The 24,411-nt window shown below is 38.9% G+C and overlaps 1 protein-coding gene across 1 annotated transcript; it reads left to right on the top strand.

Moving 5' to 3' along the window:
- Window positions 1–2,721: 2,721 nt before the first annotated feature.
- On the top strand, window positions 2,722–23,777 carry LOC133965348 (lysophosphatidylcholine acyltransferase 1). The gene is made up of 14 exons (XM_062399843.1): window positions 2,722–3,211; window positions 9,266–9,405; window positions 10,677–10,891; window positions 13,822–13,934; window positions 14,400–14,460; window positions 14,664–14,722; window positions 15,167–15,201; window positions 15,531–15,585; window positions 15,866–15,948; window positions 17,569–17,694; window positions 18,185–18,338; window positions 18,664–18,762; window positions 19,180–19,321; window positions 19,530–23,777. The coding sequence occupies exons 1-14, from the start codon at window positions 3,089–3,091 to the stop codon at window positions 19,751–19,753; spliced, it is 1,629 nt and encodes a 542-aa protein (XP_062255827.1). The 5' UTR covers window positions 2,722–3,088; the 3' UTR covers window positions 19,754–23,777.
- The last annotated feature ends 634 nt before the right edge of the window (window positions 23,778–24,411 follow it).

The following is a 24,411-nucleotide window of genomic DNA, read 5'->3' on the forward strand; positions in this document are numbered from 1 at the left end:
TGTCCTGCACCAGATGGGTCAAAAGCAGATGTTAAATTTCCCTACCTGCATGAATGTGCCTGTGCATGTGTTTGGGACTAATAAATATATCTTAATCTTAATCAAAAGAAAAATGTCGCACTCATTTTGTAGTTAATTTTATGTGGGTCATCATTCAGTAATTTAAAAAAAGTGGCATAACTTCACCCTTAATATAGCAAATCATAAATAGTACAAGTCATATGCATTTAATTTCACTGAAATGAAATAAATGAAAAAGTTATATTTTATCCTTTTTGCTTAATACTAGCTTCAGGATGCAACTTATAACTCCATCCAATTACATGTAAAACATCTACAAACATCATCTATGAATATAATATCTATGATGTCATGACAAATCCAGCTGTTATGAGTCATTTCATAAAACCAAGTGCACTCAGAGTGTTACACCCACTCGAGTGTGTGTGTGTGTGTGTGTGTGTGTGTGTGTGTGTGTGTGTGCGCAAAAGACATACAGCTCTTGTGGCCCTTGTAGGACATTTTCATCTAGCCATCCAATAATATAGACCAACTCTTAAAGTCCACAGCTCCCACTCTAATGCTACATGAATACACCTGCTCTAGTCTGCTAATGGTACTGTAGGTACAATATTTAGAAAAGTGGATGGTAATACCCTTTCATTAACAGCCCTACAAGCTGGAACACACATCATTAGCTGGACAGAATATTGATGAAAATATCAATAACAATAGATCTAATCCAGAGAGCGTGCTAGGGAATCAAAGATGGAGCCAATCTTTCAGCTGGTTGCACAAAGATACATGGAGCTGCAGGTCTCTACATTTTTCTACTTTGCATATGTGCACTCTACCCATTCAGAAACCCACTAGATGAAGCACATGGTTAAAATGCTTTGGTCATTTCAATTTCTTGCCTGAAATGAATTGGCAGAAATACAGGAAGCTACATGTGCTATACTTCAGCACTTTTCATCCACACTATCAATTTTGTATTGCAGTGGTCTGTTATGGTGTCTACAGTTAATCAAGATGAACTATGATTTTGACTAACTTTTCTCACAAGTATTTGCAACAATGTGGGTTAATTCAAATTGAGAATAAAAGAAATTCCACAAATGGGAGCCTTACTCTGCAGATCAGGGTGCAGGACACATTTGAAAATAACATGAGATACATCATCCATGTAATGTTTAACAATACCAAACAGGAAAAGAGAGCAGAGAATAATGACAAATACAATAAAATAAAATAAAAAAATTAAATGAATCCTGCGCAGTCCACTTCTGCGCAGGAGTTGGTCAATTCATGGTCAATGTATGTCCGCGATACAGAACATCATGTTTTATTGGCGTGTAATTAAACTTTGACGCCAGGACACGGTCACACTGTGTTACGAAAAACGATCTTTGAGTTAGTTTGTATCTCCGTCTTATTGTGATGACACTCATCTCAATTTGAAGTTGATCTGATGTAAGCCCTGGTACAAGTACCTCAAAGTAAAATTGGGGGAATATGGCCAAAATGGCCACTAAATCAAATATAACAGGCTTCCTGTTACGATTTTCAAAATACCTCTACAGACTTTTTTGTTTGCCTGGTCGAAACATGTTTTGATTTGTGTGAAGATCGGTCACTGTGAACATGTTGTTCACAGTTGGGGGGTCATGGGGGGTACCGTTGAGCCCTTTGCCAAGAATTTGAGCATGTTAAAGCCCTCAAAAAGCCAATTCATTTGTTGATGTGAACAATATGTCATTTATTTGATCACCAAATATAGGGTAGAAGGTTTTGCATGAATTTTCAGAATTATAATAAATTGAATGTATCCCACACTGTAATTCTTTTAAGGCGTCACAGAGGCCAAGGTTACTACTGGATTATTCTCTAACAGTAGGTGTTTAAAGCATGTTAAATAATCCAGTATCTAAAGTCCAAAAATGTGAAAGTAACTTTTAAGTAAGGCTGTCAAATCCTTAATGAAAATATAAAGGCAGTTTGGCCTGGTAGAGTGGTCGTTCTCCAACCGCAAGGTTGCCGGTTGAAACCCCACTCTTCCCCATCTGCATGCTGAAGTGTCCTTGCCAAGATACTGATAACAGGTATATTGCAAAATTTGGCAGAACTTCAACCACCTATTCATTGCACAATATCTTAAACTATGTCAAATATTGGTACCGCTTATTGCACATATCTTTTTTTCGTACTTAGTTTCTACCATTTGTAATATTCATTGTACTGTTTAGATTTGTTTGTTATAGTATATATTCATGCTTGCACTTGCAAGCATGAACACACCATAGCAAATTCTTTGTATCTGTAAACTTATTCGGCAATAGACCCAGATTCTGATTCTGCGATGTTCAGTGTTCAAGACTTCAAGGCTTTACTTGTGATGTGCACATAAATTACTCAGGATACCTCTAACCATGCTAAACAATATTTAGCAAGAGAACCACAGAGGCAAATAAATAAAACAGAAAAGCTCAAAGAGATATATAAAATAAAAATAGATCAATATAAATAAAGTAATAAAATACTGTTAGGTGGGTTGACCCCAGCAGACGTGCCGTGAGGTGTGAAAGATTGAGAATATCTGGTGCAGATGTGAAATCACTGCGATCACCCTCGGCCGTGGAGGCAGCGTCACATCGTGAGACACCCTGTGGCGTCCTCTGCGCATGCGCCCCTGCCAGAGCGGAGGAATCGTGGCTGCGCTAGCATCGGGCTTAGCATTCTGGAGCTAACACACTGGGAGCGCTGTGCGTGCGGAGGGAGGAAGGGAAGGCGTCCTGCACACGGGGAGGCACAGAGACAACGGCGACTTCGAACACCTCCAGCTAATCCTCGAGCTAACCATTATCCCTCCATGCTGCCCGGGGAGGGAAGATAACGTTAATAGCCCCGGCGCTGCCACCTCAATTAGCGAGGCGGTGTGAGGCAGATAAAGAGGAGGAGGAGGAGGAGGGGGGGACTGCGTTTTTTTTTTTTGGTTTAAAGCGTGAAGACGACCCTCTCTTCCCCGACGGAACCACAGGTTTCTCCCAGCACCGAGGAAATCCACCCGCAGCCTCGCCTCGTCTTCAGCATGAGGCTGCCGAGCCACCGACAATGTGCGACGGAGGCGGACGGGAAGAAGATGGACCAGCCGCCGCCGTTCAGGAACCCATTTGTGCACGTCTTGAAATTCAGCCCCCTGGAGAAGGCGAAGGTAAATATTGTGCCCGCGGACGTGTTGCTCCGCACGCTGCCCTGTCGCGGCTGCTCGCGGAGCCGTGTGGCTCCGGTGCCACCCGGGGCAGAGGGGGCTGTCACCGCACGTTCACTTGGCAGGGTCTTTTCCCCCCTCTGATTGCTAGAGTTAGCCATCCTGCTAACGTTAGCTGCATACATGTTGCTCCCTGGGCTTCTGGCTCGCTGCATCCCTCTTAAGTGCTGCTGTACGTGTTAAAAATGGATGCTTGGCTGCAGCCGTGGTGTGCACTTCACATGTGAGTGCATATAACTGCGAAATGCAACATGTCACAACCCCCCTAGATTCAAATGCAGGTATTTGAGCATGGCCGCTTGAGCAGGCTGGGCCTTGCTTGTTGCTCTTTAGCTGTTACCATAGTTATTGTGCATCAACAGCACGTGTCTTTGCGGAGAAATTACCATTTATTATAATAATTTCAGAAACCTGTTGCTTCCTATGCATTCACACCTATCTCTGTTGCCTATAGCGGGTCGTCCCAGTCAGCCAGCGGCCAACACTTGTGGATGTGCAGGCTCGAGAATGGAATGGGAAACTGACAGTCATGTTCATATTTGCCCCTCAGCTGCAGCGCGGATAGATTTCCCCCTCCAGCTGTTCATAACAGACCAGTCACCTGATTGAATTCAAATCAGAGCAGGTCTGCAGACATGCTGCCCAGTTACCCAGTCATTGCTGTTGATAATCAGATTTAGGGCTTTCAGGCTCCCCTGGAAGAGGGGTTCCCTTGCAGGCTGCCTCCAGCTTGAAGCCACAGGTTTTGTGTTTTGGAGCTTTGCTGGTCAACAGCTATGAATAGATATCATTAGAATGTATTTTGCACATGCATTAAATACAGATAACTTAAAGGCGCTGTAGTCTGATTGATAGAATCGTGTCTTTCTTTCCAAATATTACAAAATAAGAGTAGAATTATTTGCAGGTGATGCAACTCTAAACTCATATATGTCCGAGCATTGCAATATCCTCCTTCAAAACTGAAACTGCTCACAGTTTGGAAAGACGTGTGGGCCCTTGAAGTCACCTCAAATGATCTCAGTACAGCTTAAATATTTAAGGAAGTAAGTTTGTGATCAATAATCGTACACTGAGTAGATCCTGATCCATATGTCTGGAGGGAATCAGATGATGTTAAGCTATTTCCCTGCTGAACATCATGTACTACATTTTATCTTGTTCAATTGTGTAGTTCATTCACACCAGGTTAAAAATATCACAAAGTTGTAGTTAAAATATCAGCCTGTGTTCTAAAATAATTTGATATGAGTGTTTTGTTGGTGAGCTCTTAACTCTTGCTCACAGCTCCAGGATAAGACAGGTAAAGACATGTTTGTCTTTTAACTGGAAAACTTCCAAAGCTGAAATTGGTAACAGCTTCCCAAAGTTGCAGTGTACTGACTTGATGTCAAACCATGATTTCATTTTAATCTGTAAACACAATAACAGAGCTTATTTATTTCTTAGCATGTTAAATGCCAAAACTGTTACCTTCAAGATTACAAAATATAACATTTAGTGTGTTAGAGTTAGTAAACCAGTGTGGAACTGGGGCACAGGTTTGAGGTATTTCCAGTAACACCAAAGTATATTGGGCAAGCCTATTTTTATGAATGGCGCTGCCCAGGCATACAAGGTGTGAGATCTTGTTACTAGTAAGAATAGTGACTAGGGGAGGTTCACACACATTTCTTTCCTCTTGGCTTTTCTGTGAGAGGTTGATGGGGGGGAAGTTAGAACATTAGCTCGGTCAAAGCTAAGGGGGAAAGTATGTTCTCTCCTAAGTATAGCATAACTTCACAAACGGAGCATTAAATGCACCTTATTTCTTTAGACTAATCACATGTTCCTTGTTTTTTCTACCATCAAAATACATGTGCATATTACAATTTGCGTAACGTTTCGACAACTGGGCCAAAGTAGATAAGATATCGCATGTAACTCCCCCATTTTAACATAGGAATACATTTACAAAGCTTTTTCAGTACACAAACAACATGTGTTTTAACATTACATTAAGGATGTTACAGTAGATCGGCGCTTAAAACCCGTTTCTTGTAAACCGTAAGTGCTGAGCAAAAACTGGGTCATGGAATGATAGAACATGGTTTCCTAGTCGTTCTGATGTTACTGGGAACAGCTGTTTTCAGCATGTTGTACTGGTCTTGCTATCACATCCATGAGGAAGATGCAATCTGAACTGAAACAGAGAACTAGAGCAAAACACGATACTTTTGTGTGTGACCTGACTAGACAATACATTGATAAACCCACAGAAGCTGTTCTAGGTTGACATGAGTATTGAATGACACTGTGAGTCAAAAGCATTATGATACCCAATTTCTACTAATTTCTATTGAATTTTAAACAAAACAATTTGTTTTTGAATATTCCTGCATGATATGAAATACATTTGTCAGGGATTAAGAAATTAGTTGCAACTTTCCTCAATGGAGGTAAATGTTGCCTTGAAAGTTATAGTGCAAACAATTCTTACAGGTTCCCCAACTACTGTCTATACAGAAGGAAATGTTGGAACAAACTGTATCTACACCCTCTATTGCTTTATTAAGACAATACTGTACTGCAGGAAGTAGTGTTGTAGGATCAGCCTACAGCAACGTAACATGGCGAAGGAAATATCCAGATGATGGGAGAGTAGCTCAGTCTCCAGACTTGAGTCCCATTGAGCTGGAGAGAAAAGCAACCTGCACAAGTGATGCACAATCACAGGAATTGTCTGGGCAATATTTGATTTTCATTGTAGATAAAATGCCACAGGTTGTAGGTGACAGACTAACTGGATGATGTATGAGTACTCATTTTGAATTGTTTGTATGTATTGAATTGTTTGTTTTTCTGGTGTCACCATCACTACAATGAAACCTATTTTTTGTGTTGCAATGGTTGGCCACAAACACATATGATTGTCTCATAATTGTATTTTGACAAATACGTAATATACATTTAAAACCCTCTAGAATCCCCATTGGGAGGGTAACTGATGGTAATAGGAAGATTTGAACAGATGAGTTATTTTGGATTAGCCCAGGCCATGAGTTTGCTTGATGTTCGACCATAAGACCATTGCATATAAATGCAGGAGCTAATGAAACCCTTATTTTTGAAAAAAGTAGAATTGGTATTGTGGTTCACAGTGCAAGGGTCCGTTAGGTTCCTTTTGTAATCTATGATTCTCAGTTTTATCAAAAGGAACAGCTGTTAAGAAAAGGGGACATATTTAATAACATGGCAATTTCTGACTAATAGCCACATTAGTCAATCGCCTGAAACGTTGGTTTGAGTGCGGTGACTTGCAGATGCTCATTAGCAGGCTGCACTGTAATTCAGTATCCTGACCTTTGAATCCAAATAAAGATTTGCTTGCAGGTTTGCACTTTGATGAGCTAATTAATGGATCAACAGAGGTTTGCATAGTCCTTACATGAAAACATTTTGCTGTGTTCTTTTGAGATTTGAGGATATGTGAAAACATTTCAGTCCTAATACAGCCACAAACTCTTATGACTGTTGTTGTAGTGTCAGTCTGAAAGCATCTAACGTTACAGTAAATGCAATTGCCAGCTTAGCTATGACAAGCCTAATTTATATTCCTGTGTGATTGATTGGGGAACTCCAACAAAGACCTAAATCTGTTTTGATCCTCTCAGAGTCAATAGATTGTTCCCACACTATATAGATCAGTATTTCTGTCTATTTGCGCATTTGATTACATGAGTAGTTGCATTATCATCGGATAGATTTAGAAGGTAATGTTTTCTCAGTTTAAAACCCTATGTTTAAAATGTCAGGTGTCAGTTACGTGAAGTATTGCTTTCCGTTAAGCCCAGAGGGTGTGGTTGAAGTAAACCCAATAAGGTCTCAGCTATAAATTAGCTTTTACCGTTTCTAATTCACTGTGTTCTTCCATTTTACAAGTATTTATAACTCATGGATATATTGTTGTTTTCCTATTTTGACTGAATACCTGAGGTAACTCATGATGTTTTCTGCTTTGACAGATGCGTAGTTTCTCTATGATGTGTACTTGCACATTTTAGAGTAATAATTTGAGTAATAAATTGTCCTGCATGTCCAACTAACACACAGAGAAACCTTAATGAGTTTGAGAAACTAAAAGCATCGCTTCATCTTTCAAGGGAATTGCTTTCAAGTGTGCAACATGTGCACTTTGGAAACAGGAAGCTTGTACATGCATCTACTAGCAAAAAAAGAGCTGCAGGCTTTCTGTCAGTGAGCACATATGTCAACAAGGTAAACCCTGAAATGAAGCCTGATCTGTAACCATGGTTGTGTGTTTGTCACGGAAAGCACATATAGACAAAGTTTGTAACAACCGGAAACGTATGCAAATGGTATTTGCTACATAAAGCCGGCACTGAACGCCTGAAGTCAGTGTAACTTCTAAATAACCTCTCTGCTTTTTGTAGCATTGCCTGTATTTAAATTCTTAGTGACATTCATGCACTCTCATGCTTTGGGTCTGAATAAATCATTTAAGAAATGCATTATCATGTGGCTCTCAAACATTTCTAGCAAGACCTTTTTTATAGTAAAAAAATAATATTACTTACAGTGGTTGTTCTTTTCTTGAAGCACATCATTCAAATACACTAAACAGATGCAAGTCTATAAATGGAACCGAAACTAATGTGATGTGTGACTTTGAAAACAAGTGGTAGTATTGGTGCATTGTGTCCTAAACATCACATCATAATATAAGTATGGTCACGGTTATGTTTCAGGGTAACTTGACAGCCAAAACAGAACTTATTTTAGTGCTCATTCTGTGTCAGTAGTTTAACAAGCAAATGTTCAGTTGATTGATGTCGATTTACAATACCACCAGACCAGAACTGTCTGTGGATAAGAGACTTCATACTCATTTGTAGTGGTTGTTATCTAGGCAAATATTGACATTAGATAAGGAGGATTATCAGAGAGTCATAAAAAGAGCTTAAGTAAACAGCCACCATTTAGCTCAAACAATGAAGCGCCAGGTTTTGGCAAAGCTTTCAAGAACAGACATCATGTCTTGTAACATTTACATGTGTATGTTTGTGAAGTGCCGTATGCATGAAGGCCTTGTGTCAATGTAATTTCATTAAATTGTCTATAACATGTAACACACACAGCTCATCATCTAGTGTCGCTGGTGTTTTGTATTGCTGAGTTGTTGCTAGTAGTTGTGTGCAGAGGCCATGCTGCAGATTTATTGTCCTTGTATAGTATATTGGACACATGTATAAGGGAAAAAGGCAAGTTCAGCTTCACTAGATCCTGGAAGTTGACCTATAAGCAGCTTTTTTTGTCTTTACAACGGTTCTTATCCAATAGATAATGCTGATCATCTACTCAGCTCTGGACGGAGTTTCCTTGGGCAAGAGAATTGCCGCTCATAGAACAAGAGTGTGAAAGTACAGTGAAAACTGTACCTCAAAGCACTTTGAATGGTCATCAAGAATATAAATGTGCACTATAAATGGACCATTTACTATTTTCAGTGATTGCCAAGTCTCCAAACCATGACCAACACATCTGAGAGGATATACTGCATGGACTAAAGTGAAACTGAAACTGTCTCCAAAATCCCTCCTCATTTACTGCACACTGTTCTCCATTAACCTTCAATCCTCAAGAACTCCCCAGTGGAACCAAAGCAGTTCCATTGTGTCCGTGGCTTGCTTAGTGCTGACTGCATTCGATCACACACCGCAAGGCTCAGCACTGTACAGATGCAAACTATAGTCGATTGTGCGTTATTTAACAGTTGCTTCTGAGGATGAAACATGCTGATAAGTGTGCATCCGAAATCTCAATTCACTGCCCACTATTTTGAGCATCTTTTTTGTTGTTGAATGAGTGAATGGCGCAGTGATTTATTTCTTCCAGCGGAATAATTTTTTAAAGAGAACAGTTGTGATGAGTGACAACAATTGTATCGATGTGGATCTATTTCTCTTCACTTTTTCCCATTTCTTCAATTTCTTACAGATTGCATTGATGACAGTCACACTATTCCCCATCCGTCTCCTCATAGCTGCATTCATGATGCTGCTGGCTTGGCCTTTTGCCTTCCTGGGCTCAGTTGGGCGCTCAGAGACAGTCGTTGAACCCCAGTGCCTCTGGAGGAGGTGAGTGCTTCATATGTATATTTGTTTGTGTTTGTTAAAAGGTGGATTTTCTATTGCATGAAGCACTACAGTTCTATCCATTTTGGGACGTTTGCCTTGGAGAGATTTTTTGGGACTTGACACCAGCAACAATAGAATGCTATGATACAATCAATACAAGCATCAGTGCTGCTTTCAGCACGATAGAAGAACCATATTGTCAGATTTTTTTATGATTAGAATTAATTTGATGCTTGATTAAAACTAGTAGAATTTATGCTACTAGTATCTTCTGACTTCAGCAATGATATTTGAGAACAAGTTCCAAATTAAATAGATCTTGTTTTGAGTCAAACAAAAAGACAATAAAATTGATGATTTGTTAGCTGTCTCCTTTTATCCGAATTCATCCTTGGGCTTTGATAATTGTCCTGTTTGACCCTCTGCCTTGTGCTCCTTACTCTGATTGTGTAATGGGCTGTGCAGGTAAGCACACAGCAGCTGTCTAAAAATAGAAGTTTTATGAATAGGCAGATGAACAGTGTCATATTTTCAATGGAGACTTAGGTGTAGACAGTAGTAGTATTTCAAACGTGTGGTTATGGCAAATATAGATTTTATTTTTTTTAAACTGACTAGCAGAGTAGAGAAAGTACAAGTCAGTAAAGTGAATGAAAATGCTACAGGTGGGTAGCAACCGACATTGTCATACCATCATTCAACATATAGCGGGATGGGTACTACTTGTGTTTTTGTGTTTGAGCATCTTAACTACACCAACTGGCAACTATCGATTGAGTTTTGTTTTTCTAATCTTGTATTTCGGTTATATTTAATTATGATGCATTGTGCCCTGCTGATTTATTTTAATGATGTTAAGCTTTCATCTTATTAAAATTAAGATCTAAGATGGTTTGACTCTTGCTTGGTCTAGATGACGTCAGTTTCGAGCTCTCACCAGTCTCTCAAGGCAGGGCAAAGGCAGAACACAGACTCAATGTGCAAAATGGCACTAATGTCAGGTCCTACACATTGTGGAGATGTGCGTTGAGGTGTTATTTCTGTGTGTCATCTCTCTTTTCATGGCACAAAAACCATATTTATTTTCTTCAGTAATTCATTACTTTAACTCTACTCAACCCTGTCATTGGAAATATGATTGTCTTCTATCATCCAGTTTTTGTCATTAGAGCTTAGTAACTTCTATTATAGCAAAGTATATTATATCAATGTAATGTGTCTACAGACTTTCTTTTAATGAAATTACTTATCATGTATAATCTTCTTTCCAGACTGGTGGACATAATTCTGAAGATCATCATGCGGGTCATGTGGTTTGCGGGAGGTTTCCATTGGATTACTGTAAAAGGGCAAAAGGCGTTGCCAGCAGAGGCGCCCATCCTCACTCTGGCACCCCACTCATCTTACTTTGATGCCATCCCAGTCACCATGACGATGGCCTCGATTGTCATGAAGGCAGAGAGCAAGGATATACCTGTCTGGGGCAGTAAGTAAACCTATATCTATGACATAACCTTTATTGCAAAGAGAGGGAACAGATATATGAAGCAAATTTGGGGAAAAAAGATCTGATCTGATTGTTCTTGGCAACCTTACAGTTTCTATTTGATCATGACCCAGCATCTCTATCCTTAGAAAACGTATTACCTATGTTGGTTACTCAGTACAGTACGTGCCTTATGCTGTAATGTGCTCTGAGGCAGGCAAAGGCCCTTTTTAAAGGGCAAGGCACAGCAACTCTTTGTGATGTTGCAGTTGTATCAGTAAATAAGAGGGAATTGCCCAAACAAAAAAAGATTTCACACATAAAAATGCACGTACACATAACTGTTGTGGAAGCAGAAGTCAGTTTTTACAGTTCTGTCTCAGCAATTTAATTCTAAAAAATGTTGGGATTGTCTTGTTATTATACTTCTGTAGTTGTGTTAGATGTGGTACATGACATTGTTTCAGAAAGAAAACAAATCAAATGTTCCTGTCTGTTTTTCTCGATCTCAATCCAACAAGGAAAGAAAAAACAGTAACTCACTGCATCCCTAAAACTCTGAATGCTATGGATGTCAAATAAGCTTTATATTTAAGGTTATCTCAACCACCTCATCCACCTGTTGGAGAAGTTTATCTTGTTGACCAGCAGAGTAATGTGATGTTATGCTGCCAAGGGGCTAGGTGGGGCCATCTGATACAGTAAAGGCTAAGGATGCAACACACAAGTTTAAACTGAATGAATGTCAAATCAATGTTGAGAGCACTGACCACTGTTGTAGTCAGATTTTTGTAAATTATAGCACTTATACACTTCTAACAACAATAACAGTCCAAAATATTTTTATAGCAAATCAGGCTAGTGCAAACCTCTAGAAGTCAAGCAGCGATAAAAAAACAAAACATGTATAGAAATACAATTCTTTGATGCATCGATAATAGTTGTATAATTGAATGTTAGCTCCCTGAATGGGTATATAATTGAGGTACCAAGAGATTCCCCTATAAGTCAATAATGAGCCACTTTTCTACCTCTAGTCTTAGTGAATCTTGCCAAGTCACTGCAGCTGCATTTGAACACATTTGCACATTGACAAACTGATATTTTTCTGAGCAGCATTCATTCAACATAAAAGTATTTTGTTGGAGGATTCATTTTAGTGTATAGTATTATATTATTCTGGTACGTCTGCCACCCAATAATGTCTCTGTTTTAGTTAGCTTGACTAGTCCTTTGGCTTTGCAGAAGCAGGCTCCAGGCCTGGCCAAACAAGTGCAATCCAGAATAAGCATTAAGAGCTGATCAGCCGCTGTGACGTGTGAAGTGTCTCTCAGGCCACTTGCTCGAGCCCTAATCCCTTCGTATAGGCAGAGAGCTCACAGTTGGAATCCGTTTCTCCCTCTGCATGGTCTCACCCACTTCTTTCTTCATCTTGTGTTATCCTCGCTCTCCTGAACTTTTTCTCCCTCAATCTTTTTCTTCTCTCCTCTCCCAGTCAGAGGGCTACCAGTAAATTGTTTTTGATAATTCTTCCATGTCTTAAGATGGGATGCACAATACATGTTTTTAAGTATCTACAGACGCCTACAAATGTAATCTAATGTACTTAAACACAGTCTTTCTGTTTGCTGTTCCTTTTTTATTGCATTGTACATTTTCCTTTGTGGGTCAGCTAAGCTAATGGGTCTCGCATCGCTGGAGAAGAGGCGCTCTCAATGTTTGTCCTGCAGATAATACACTATGCAAATATCATTGAGCCGAGTGCTCTTTCAATAATTCATCCACTTTTTCGTCATTTCATTACATCTGAGGAGTTTCTCAGTCTGACACTAACAAGTGGCTGTGCTATGTGAAAAGAAATTGGCAAGTGGTGTGTGCGTGTATGTCTCTTCTATCAAACAATGTATATGTATGTATGTATATGTATATATGTATATGTGAAAGAGGTGAGACTTTATGTCTTTCAATTTGTATTGTAGTAAAACTTATTTAACATCTGAAGCAAAAAATATCGGTAGTAAAATACCATCATGCCATTTTTAATACAATTTTTAATTAGATGAGTTCTCGGCTTGCTTCTATTACATGAGCACACTTAGCAGAATGGGGATTTTGTTTGCTGATGCCCTCGAATGTTTGATTGTGACAGGATCTGCGAAATTACAAATGTCAGTCTGCATTTTGAACTCTGGTGCTACTGTTTTGTTCGTCTAAAGTCCTGACAGGGCTGTGTAGGATGTCGCTGAAACTACCTCATCCTCATTCCTAGGCTCTTATAAGGTTAAGCATTAGGAGCATATGACCATGTCTTAATACAGAAGTATGTAGCTTCTAAAAAAAAAAAGACCGTTTTGATTATTTTATTTTCAATATATAAGGTATGAGGTTGGCTGCTTCCACTCTCAGCGTGAATAATCTACTGGCTGGTTAGCAAGGCACATTAACTCTGTAATGCTGTGATACAGATCAGTAAACATTAATGGATACTTTTGTGCCTTTATCAACGGTAGTTTCTCATAGGTAACAAGCTTTACAGGAATCTCACATTGAGCACAGCTACATTCTTCCACTCTTCACCCCTGTGCAACGCTGTTAGATTGATTAGATTTAAGTGTTTTGTTAAGCGATGCCATTAGAGTGGTGGCTGCTGTAAACAAGAGGATTCCATTCCTAGTCAATACACTGAATTTTTATTGCAAAAGAATCCATCAGATTATTCAACGCTTATAATCTCAATATCTAATGCCGACATATTGTAATTTGATTCTATTAGACTTTGACATTAACATATGCGTGGAAAGGTCTTACTGGGTTCTTGTTGTGTTCAACCAAAGCATGCAGTCGATAGAGATGATGAAAAGAGGATGTGGAAGGATATTTCTTTTGTACATTTATATTTTCTCTATTCTCTCTTTGATTTTTGCTTCTAGCTTTGATCAAGTTCATCAGGCCAGTGTTTGTGTCACGGTCCGACCAGGACTCCAGAAAGAAGACAGTGGAGGAGATCAAACGCAGAGCTCACTCAGGAGGGGAATGGCCTCAGGTAAGTGAACGCAAGTCTCACAGCTGCCAAACTACCAAATCATTGTAACACAGCACCTGATATTTAACACTAACAGTCAGCTGTTAACTTTCATTGATGCACATGTAATGAAGAGCAGCCATACATGATGAAATAAACACTAACTCTAGTTTATTGACTCTATGGCAGCAAATAAAAACGAAAGGTTATTGGTGACTTTATCACAGCTAAATGTAAACACAATTCTAAAATAGCAGTTTAATACATACAAAACCAGGGTTTCACGACAAACTGCAGTTTTCATTCTAACAAGGATGCTGCTGACAGACCATTCCAATCCAGCATTATTGACAACAGTGTTGGACTAATTGCTCATCTGACTAACTGTGACTTGCATTATTTTGCAAATTAATAAAACTGTACAAACAACATGCTGTCCAAACTGTATTTTCCAATATATAACCTCTTGTCCTCTCTTTCCAACAGATAATGATCTTTCCAGAGGGCACATGCACCAATAGATCCTGTTTAATCACCTTTAAGCCAGGTAGCTCCCCTGCAATCCCTTATGTCCTCATTGAACCGTCTTCTCCTCTTTTGAAGCCGGCTGTTTCTGTTGAATGTGATGTGAAAATTAAAAACTAAGTGACCATTAACTTTCCACAGGACAAAGACCATGAATATACAAATTGCAAAATGGTATGAAACAGAAATGTGACTTGTTAAATTGAAACATTATTTCTCTCATAGGGGCTTTCATCCCAGCTGTACCAGTGCAGCCTGTGGTGATTCGTTACCCTAATAAACTGGTAAGATTGCTTCTGTACATTTTGCAAGCCTTTCCACCTTAATAATTGCACAATTATATGTAGAAAAATCTAATTCACATTTTTTTTTAATACAAATAGTTAAAGTAACCTGTATGACGCGGATAGTTTAGCCCATGGCAATAATTATATAAAGGTTAAATAATCATATAAGGTTTTTATTAGGAAAGCATTAAATGACCCTGTTCAAGTTTCAGCAACTTAATGGAACCCATTTTATGACCAACAGATTTTCTGCCTGAACCTGATTGCACAGTTGTCTTGTTTTTGGTCCACAAATATGCTTAGTGTCGCCTTTTATTTAGTCCAAGGACAGCTGCAGTTAATGTGAAGAATTACTCCAATACCCTTTTAAGTGTTACGTACATAAATATATACATTTATATTCCATTCTGTTTATTGTACTGACATTATGTGCTTTTGCAGGACACAATCACATGGACATGGCAAGGACCTGCAGCGTGAGTCCACAATTTATTTTCATATTTGTACGTAATTGTTAATTTTGTAATTTTCTCAAATTGAAGGAGAAACATCTTCTTTCTTCTTTCTCTGTTGTGTTCTCACATTACTAAGTCAGTTGATTCAGCCTCCGTCTTTATGGTGCCTTCTCAGCTCAGTTTAACAGAACTATACACCACATAGCGAGGGCAATAGCTTTCTTGTGTCAACCTTTTAATGTGGACAAAGAAAAGCAGGTTCTCAACTGTGAAATTAATTGCCCTATTAGACATGGACCCTGTTTTAGACTGTTTGTGTTTATTGTTGTTTGTGTCTTTTTATTATCCAGGTTTGAAATTCTGTGGCTGACCCTCTGCCAGCTGCACAACGAGTTTGTGATTGAGGTAGGCATCACGTTGTTTCTCCATACTGTATGTATCAACAAGAATATAGATCATGTCCTGTTTTCTGATGATGACCTGTGCAATGAATTCCAAATGAATTAAAGATGCCAGACGTTAATTCTATTCTATTTATTTCTTAAAGATATTGTTATGTATATGCATGTCCCTTCTTTTTACCTAACTCTGCAGTGCTCTATTTTACATCAGTTCTGTTTGTGAATTTTGTATAAAAAATTATTGAGTCAATATAATATATAATTATAAACTTCTCACTCTACAGTTCCTTCCCATCTACACACCCTCAGAGGAGGAAAAGAAGAACCCTGCTCTGTTTGCTATCAATGTGAGACGCATCATGGCAAAGTAAGTGAATGTGTTGTCATTATGTTGGCAGAATATCATTTATTAGATAAAAGAAAAATTGTTGCTTATTCAATTAATAATTGACACCCAATTTATTTTCTAAACAACAAAGCAACTAATGCAGTTTAAACAAATCTGCGTACATCAGTATCAGTGAATGTTAGAGGACTCAAAACAGCACTATTTTAAGTATATTATTCTATGGTTCTTTTATTTTGTTTAAAATTTAAAAACAAACTGGTTACAAAGTCTACTTTGAAAACAGATCTCCCAAAATACAACCTCAGTATAAATTAAGTGAATTTGCTGGTGATTAGCTATTAAGGCCACTTGTATGAACAAGGTAAAAATACTTTTGAACAGCCCCTTTCTATGTCTGAGTAATTAAGAGACCTGGTTAGGAGATGTCATATACACAGTTGTAGAGGTACAAGAAGAGCCATACTACCAGTAAAAGAAGCCCCTGCAGCTGTCCTCAAAAAACCTCAAAAACCTGACTTTGCTGTGAAAAACGCACACCTAAGTGCTTCTGTCTTGACTTAACGATTATCTGTGAAAACCAATGTTTCACTGACTACTCAGTGTCAAGGACATTGCATGAAGTCGCTGTTCCAGAATGCAAACATTACTTTTTACTGCATAAAACGTGAGGAGAAGCCTGATGAATGTTGGCTGCATTTTGTGTGATTGAGTGAAACAAAAATAGATTTGTCACAGCCGAGTCACAGCATTTTTTTAACTCGATTGGGTTAATGGGATTTCAGGAGTGCAAAAGGTGTAGCAGGGATGACATTTATACATGACGTTATAAATATTATTTGTGTACTTAAGTACTGACAGTATAGATGACTTTTCAGCATGACCCTGATCGTAAACACAAAAATCCTGCAAGAGCTTGTAAAGAAGTAAAAGTGAGTAACCTGATTTCACTCCAACAAAACCTTTTGAGAGTTAAAAGAAGAAAGAAAAGCAGAGAGCAGCTTAAGAAATTCAGAATTATGACCAAAAACTTTTACCATCCATGATCAGAGAGAGCAAACGTGTTGTCAAAAATTCAAAATAAACCCTCCCGTTTTTTCAAATGGTCAACTTTTTCTTGACTAAAATGTTAGAAATGGCAATTTAGTGATTGACATTTTAGTGTGGTGGGTTTTGTTGTATATTGTAAGTAACTTGTCGGTCTCAGCATTTAGAAAGGACAGAGACGAGTTCAATTCCTCTTTCTCACAGAGCAAGTGAGAACAGGTCCACCGCTGCACAGCCTCACTCTGAACTGAGGTTATGAAGGCCCACAAGCACACGTTTATAGATATTATCCGGCTTTGAGTATGACACCTTAATCATGATTCACATAATTATGATTATGATAACACAGCACCTCCCTTACTTTCATGCCAACTCCTTCATGCAGTGCTTGTTTTAAAGGCTACACTAACTACCTGTTCTCTCATACACCCCCACACACTGTGCTTCACTGCTGTGAGCCTGGAATTGTAAACTTGATGCATACAAAACATGTATATTTTTCTAAACATCAATGTTTTTATATCAGCCTTAAAGAAAATGTTCATGGTTTTGCACACAGTGATTTATTTATTGTCTCCTCTGTTCTTTGCCCAGAGCCCTAGGTGTACCCATCACAGACTATTCATTCGAAGACTGCCAGCTGGCCATGGCAGAGGGCCAGCTCAGACTGCCAGTCGACACCTGTCTGCTGGAGTTTGCCAAGCTCGTCAGGAGACTGGGGTGAGTCACTCAAACCTTCCAATGGGATGCAACCATCGGTGTGAACTAAGTGAGGGGCACAAGGGTGAGACGGCTAAAATACTCACAGCACACTGGGGGCAACCAGACTAAGTTTATCTGTCAGTGGTATCTTTGGGTGGGGGGGCCTTTAGGGATCCATGTCCCCTGGCCCCTAGGGATTCCGAGTAAATGGTTTAGCTGCCGGCACAGGATCGGATCTGGGGGGGGGGGGGGTACTGTTATCTACACTCAGGTACAGTTTCTATGTAAATGACAGTCCACTCCTCTTTGGTCTGATGGTAGAGGGGACCATGAGGTGGGAAAAATGTAAATAGATAAACCCGGTCACTTTATTATTTGAAAATATTGCAGCCCAACAAAATACAAGTTAAAAAGGTGTCACAGCCTTTTCTGCTCTGACAGTGTTGCTTTATTCATTTTTCTCTGAACTTATTCATCAACTTAACGTATCCTCCCCTCACTCATTCAGGCTTAAACCACGGAACATCGAGAAAGTTCTGGAGGAGTATGGGAACAGAGCCAGGAAGCTGGAGGGGCAGAAGCTGGACTTGGACGACTTTGCGCAGTTCCTCGACGTGCCAGTTTCCGACATGCTGCAAGACATGTTTGCTCTTTTTGATGAGGTAAAGATTGAGGAGATTTTTTTTACTGTTAAACTCGATAGAACCCCAGTTCTCAGGTGTGATGCTAGCAATATGTGCTTTACCTCTGGGCATGATGCAACTCCTGGCAGTTGACAAAGTGCTGGGAAAACACTGCTTAGCCGAGAAAGTGGGTTTAATATAAAAATGCATTCATAACACTGATCACAGTACCTTGTCTTTCACGAGGGGGATACTTTGCATTGTAGCACATAAACACTCATGGTTTTATTGCTCTGTGTAGTGGTCTTTTTCACATGCTCTGTCTTCATCTTTCATAAGGTGTTGTTCTCTCTCTGTTTTCCAGCATGAAGATAACTGCATGGATATCAGAGAGTATGTGGTAGCCCTATCTGTCGTATGCAGACCTGCCAAAACTCTGGAAACGATGAAATTAGCCTTCAAGGTTGGTCCTGATTGAAGCTTCTCTATTCGCCCGGCAGAATATAAATTCCTGTGCAAATACTACCTTAAAATGCCACATTGTGTTGGTTGTCTCAAATTTTGCAAACAGAGTTTATCATTCCAGCCGAGCTGTTGTTGTTGCTTGAAAATCAAGATTGCTCAAGTTTGAATCACTTCCATGTTTCGACTTGAATTGCTTTATATAATTCTTCAGCATATTCTTTGACCTTAGTGCTCACAATGCCTCTGAGAACAGATTTATTATTTATGACAGCTGGTGTTATATCAGACGAAGGGGCGTCCGTTTAAAGACTGATTTCCGTGGCTTGTAATCTAACAACCCTATCAGAGTGACAAGCCACGAGGTAACGTCCAAGAGATCTGACTTCTGCACTTCTCCCCTTTTAATCTTCTCCAGATGTTTGAGGCAGAGGAGGACGGTGCGATCACAGAGATGGAGTTGGCAGTTGTACTGAAGACCGCTTTAGGAGTGACTCACCTCAGCGTGTCGCGTCTATTTGGGGCCATCGACTCTGAAGACACAGGAAAGATTACATTTGGTAAGAGAACAAATAAAATAATAAAACCGTCCCTGGTTATTGATTGACCTAAATATTTCTTGAGTGAATCTTTGTCCTAAAATTTGGTTTGTCATCAAAGCAGTTGTCATCTTTTCTGTCTCCAGGCAGTAGATGCAACCACCTGGTCACTTTTTTATATCTTGTTTTCTTTGTCTCTGGTGCCCTCTTGTGGTCTTTTTTTTCACAGACAAGTTCAGATGCTTCTTGGAGCAGCACCCAGACTTTGCTGAGGAGTACCTGCACACAGAAAACCCAGGACTTTACAGCGGCCCCTGCCACGGTCACCAAATAAAGACCAGCTTGTCTTCCCTTAGCCTGCGAGGCACTGCCCCCACCAAAACTTCTAACGGTATCTGCCCCGATTTTACCCACAACGACACAATAGACGGACTCCTCAAGAAACACAACTGAGAAGGTTTAAATTGTAGTGGGAGAAAACGTACTCCTCTCCTGGTGAGAGGATGTTAATAAGGGGCAAAGAGTTGCTGGTTAGATGTTGTTAACTTGTTTGAACAGTAAGGGACTACATTTCAGTAACCATGACGACACAAATGAAGAAGGTTACCTTACCCTTTTTTATTAATACTGTATCCATGAAGTTTTTCTGAGGTTGTTTTCTGCCTGGCAACAGTTTATTTTGTTATAAATTCCTTTTTTTCCTTTTCTTTTTTTTTTCATAGCAAGAATTGTCAAAATGCCAAACACTTGTTGTTTCAGATGAAATGATTGAATACTTGAAGGGCAAGCACTTCCTGGGACAAATGTAATTTTTTCTCTTCTCCCTCCAACATAGTACTGACTGTGCATCTTTTTAACAAGAGGGAGGCAAGAAAAAGAATCGAGCCCCAGAGAGTGAAGTGACTTTAAGTGAAATCAGTGTTCGATTCTCATTTTATTTGTAACTTTTGACGGTTTCTTTTCTGTCATGGTAGCTGCCTTTTGGGGGTGCAGAATGCATGGGCTCATGTTATTTTGAGCAGTATTGAGGATTATTAATCTGACGGTGGGAGGCCCGAGGATACCAGTGACCATTGTTTGACCACTACAAGCGTTCAGCTTTAGTTGTCACATTTGAGGTGAACTCAGGTCTCTAAGAATTGATGGTCATAATTCCTATGAGCCTGATACATATATATATATATATGTATAAACATATATATACATATAATTAAATATTTGATTTAGCTCAGGGTTCAGTGACAAAAATGAAAATTTAAACTTGTATGATGTCATCATTTTTGATGCTCACTGAGTTACGTGCATGTTTTTTGTTCTTATGACATCAGTTCTCCTCTGCCCGGTCATTCCTCATCCACATAAACATCCCTGATGTTTTCTGTCAGGGCGGCAGATTCAAGTGTCTTTTTATTTTTTTAAATAACACAATGTGGACCAAAAATGTATTTGGTGATTTGACGTCACCTGTAAATGTCCTTTTCTTTGAGTCAGTGGTGTAATGGCTTTTAAAGGAAAAGATTCACAACGTGTGACCATTGAAAGCACATTCTGTTGGCCGGTTAGGTTTGGTTTTCCAAAGGCGAAGGTCATAGCTTTTCCCTTTTCTGCATTACACTGTTTTAACTTCAAGTAAGTCCTCCAATCTTCACAGCATATGATTCCTCAGTCTGTCTGAAATCTCCAATGTTCCAGCATATTGTCACTAAACATTGGCCCCTTCGTGTAAATTTACCATATTTCAGATGTGCATGTTCTTCACTAACTGACGCTTGTTTTGAAAGTGAAACAAGCACTGTTGCCGTTTAATCACATTGTAGGGACCAGTCTGGAAATATCCACCTGTGCTAATATTTAAGCCTTATTCTTCAGATTTTTTTTTTTAATGTTGGTGTTATTGGCATGAAACATTTGTCACAAATATAATTTAATGACTTTAATAACTTCTCACTAAACCTTACATACATACTCTGGCTATAAAATGTATTTATAATTATAAAACTGGTGGTCCTATGACTGGTTGAAATAAAATGAAGGAATATTTAAGATAACCAATTTATTTTTGAATTAGGCAAAAAGTAGAACTGTTTATTAGTAGCTTATAGTCTTTAAATTATTGATTTTAAATTAAAGTAACTGGGAACTTATACTGGGAAGAAGCAATTCTCCCGGTACATTTTTACATTGTCCAGTACTCGTCGTTCTTTTTGTCAGATTTTAATACAAGAAACCTAATCTGAAATTACAATCAAGTGACAAAGTGTTTTACAGTGATGCTTATTCCAATCATCCCAGAGTTTAATAATCGGCTGTTTTTTTGGCTTATTGTCTCTGGAAACAAACAAAATATCCTAAAACTATAGGAAAACACACACAATGAAATGTAGATGACGCTGCAATTTATTTAGAAAAGTACGTATCGTGCTTTATATCATGTTTTATAGGAAAATGGTTTGTTAAAGGGATTACTGCTCCTGAGTAAGTTAAAATAGGTTTGCAATCAGTTTTAGTTGTGATCTATGAAATGTTGCTCACTGACATTGAATGAATTTCAGTTTTCCTTTTTTAAATCAATGACGTTGTCAGTGAGCAACATGTTCCCCTCACACTCATGACCATGTGCGCTGTACACGTTTCCCTGTTATGGCTTTTAGTGAAGCAATATTTCACATCCCTTAAGCCTTCTCCAGACGTTTGATTTTGAAGAGTTCTGGTATGTATTTTGAATATTCCAAATGCAGGACATTTTGTGAATTTTTGATATACGTATATGAATGATTTTTATTTTCACTGCCATGACAGAGATCTGTGATCTTCTCTCCTCTGCAGATTGTATTGATGGTGAAAATTGAGCCACGTGTTATCATTTTTTCCTTTGTATAATACTGCAGTTGTTTTGTGCTGTATTCCTCCTACACAGTGTAACGTTTTATCGTTGTTATATTATTACAATTATCGCTGAGTTGACTGCTTAAAAACAAAATGCAGATTTCATATGGAAACCGATAGCCTTGAATCTATAGAATTTTTATGCTAAAAAAACAGAATGTATAGACAATCCTGTCACAATCAGAAGCTACTCGAAGCGCTGATCTCCAGTGGACAAATTTTCCTAACACAGTTCTCAATTGTACATTTTCTTTTTATCCTGTCTCAATTCGCTTTTGTTTGTTACTTTTAAGGCGTGAAGGTTGAACTAAGCAAAGTGTGAGTGTGTTCAGCGTGTCAGGCCTTGAGGTAACGTCTGCCGCCACATGACGGGCCACACAGCACAAACACTCGAAACTGTACGCACTCCAGAACTAACATTTGATATGTTCACAATCCTTTAGTTCCACTTTGTCCTTTTATCTCTCTGTATTTGTGCTTGCACTTTAGATTTTTTAGATTTTTTTTTTTTTTAAAGCAAACTCACATTGCTTAAAAGCATAGGTTAAAGTATCGTAGCTCACCCCTCTTATAGTTCTGGATTCTTATATTTGCAATGGGAGCATAGAGAAAATTAGGACCCCAAATAAAGAGAAGCTGCCCTATCTTCCACATTTTATTTGACTGTATATAAGAGTTGAGTTACTTTAAAACACCTTCTAGACCGACTGCTTTGTTTCAGGATTGTGGAAAGTCTGTAGTTTGAAAATTACCTCTTATACATACAGAGCTCAATATCGTACCTATTTGAAGGACTACAAATAATTTGCACCTTGGAATGGATTAAGTATTTAATGTACTCCAGAGTGATGTGATTTTTACAACAGGATGTTAAATGTACAAGTCACCATGTATGGGGAAATCCCGCGTTTTTTGTACATAGGTAGGGGAATTCTGATTGTGATTAATGACACATGATACAAAGACATGAATCGATATTTTAATCCTGAAATGTACTGAGCCACAGTAAACCCCCCTCATGCAGTTTTGTAATTTATTTTTATTTAAAAACAGAAAACTCCATTTAAAGGTTGATGTCACACGTCATGGGCAAGTCAAATATACATTTATATATTAAATATTTTCAAATAATTCTGCACTAGGGTTATATGAAAATACTGGGTCCATTTCAGTTCACACTTGTTTTACTTCCCCTTATTTCAAATACCTCACTAGAGGAGAATCTCAGTTTTCTACTTGCTGAGGAAAATGTAAACCTGCGAGAGATAAACCTGTATTTATGCTACTGCTGCCTGCGCACCACAGTTTGTCCCGCAGTGAGCCTAAGACGAAAGACTTGTGTACTCTGACCGAGCGATGGTGTCTTTCTGATGGCTCTCCGTGTGAGGACCGAGAAACTGAACTCATCTTTTCTCTGTAGCTTTACTTCCTGTCTTTTTCTATACTCTACAGGTTTTATTTTATTAATGCATTTTGATGATGAAGAGTCATTACTGCAAGCTACTTTGAATTTGTCTGTTCAGGACTGCTATGATATAACTTGTAAATGTGACTCTTGGATTGAATTAAAAAAAGAAAACTTAACGCACAAGTTGTGTCACTGTCCTAATTGTGGTTTATAATGTGTGTGTCTAGCTGCGTGATGTAGAACTAGAGTGTGTAGATGTACAAGTGTTGTATGAGGAGTCTCGCCACCACAGTACAAGAAAATTAAGCACTAAATTAAACCTCACACTAAACAGTAACCAGATTCCTTTCTTTCCTCATGTGCCAGCTCATGGCATAAATGGCACCCTCATGAGGGAGAAAGATGCATGATCATGCAGGATATCATTTCATTTTTAGTATTTATTAAAAAGGTCTACTTAGTAGACAGAAGGTATAAAAGTAACACATCTGAAGGTCTTCAGATGATTCTCACTCCCTGGAGAATTCAAATGGCAGAATAGTCCATCATAGGATCCTTCCTCCTTATCCTCTTCCTCTTTTTGCCCTGTACACAAAGACAAACATGTCAGACACGTGTGATATCACCTGCAGTGACCGTGTTGCATCATGAGTGGAAAATCATAACATGTATTTGAGCATAGTACGCAGTACATACGTAATTTTCACAGGCTGACCACTCGGGGAAGATCTGAGCGTGGAGCCGCCTCTCCCTGTCTGCATGTCCATAGTATATCGCCTGCTCCTCTTTGGGCAATGACCTCCACTGTGGACGCACA

This window comes from Platichthys flesus, chromosome 11 (assembly GCF_949316205.1).
Source record: "Platichthys flesus chromosome 11, fPlaFle2.1, whole genome shotgun sequence".
NCBI classification, from domain to species: Eukaryota; Metazoa; Chordata; class Actinopteri; order Pleuronectiformes; family Pleuronectidae; genus Platichthys; species Platichthys flesus.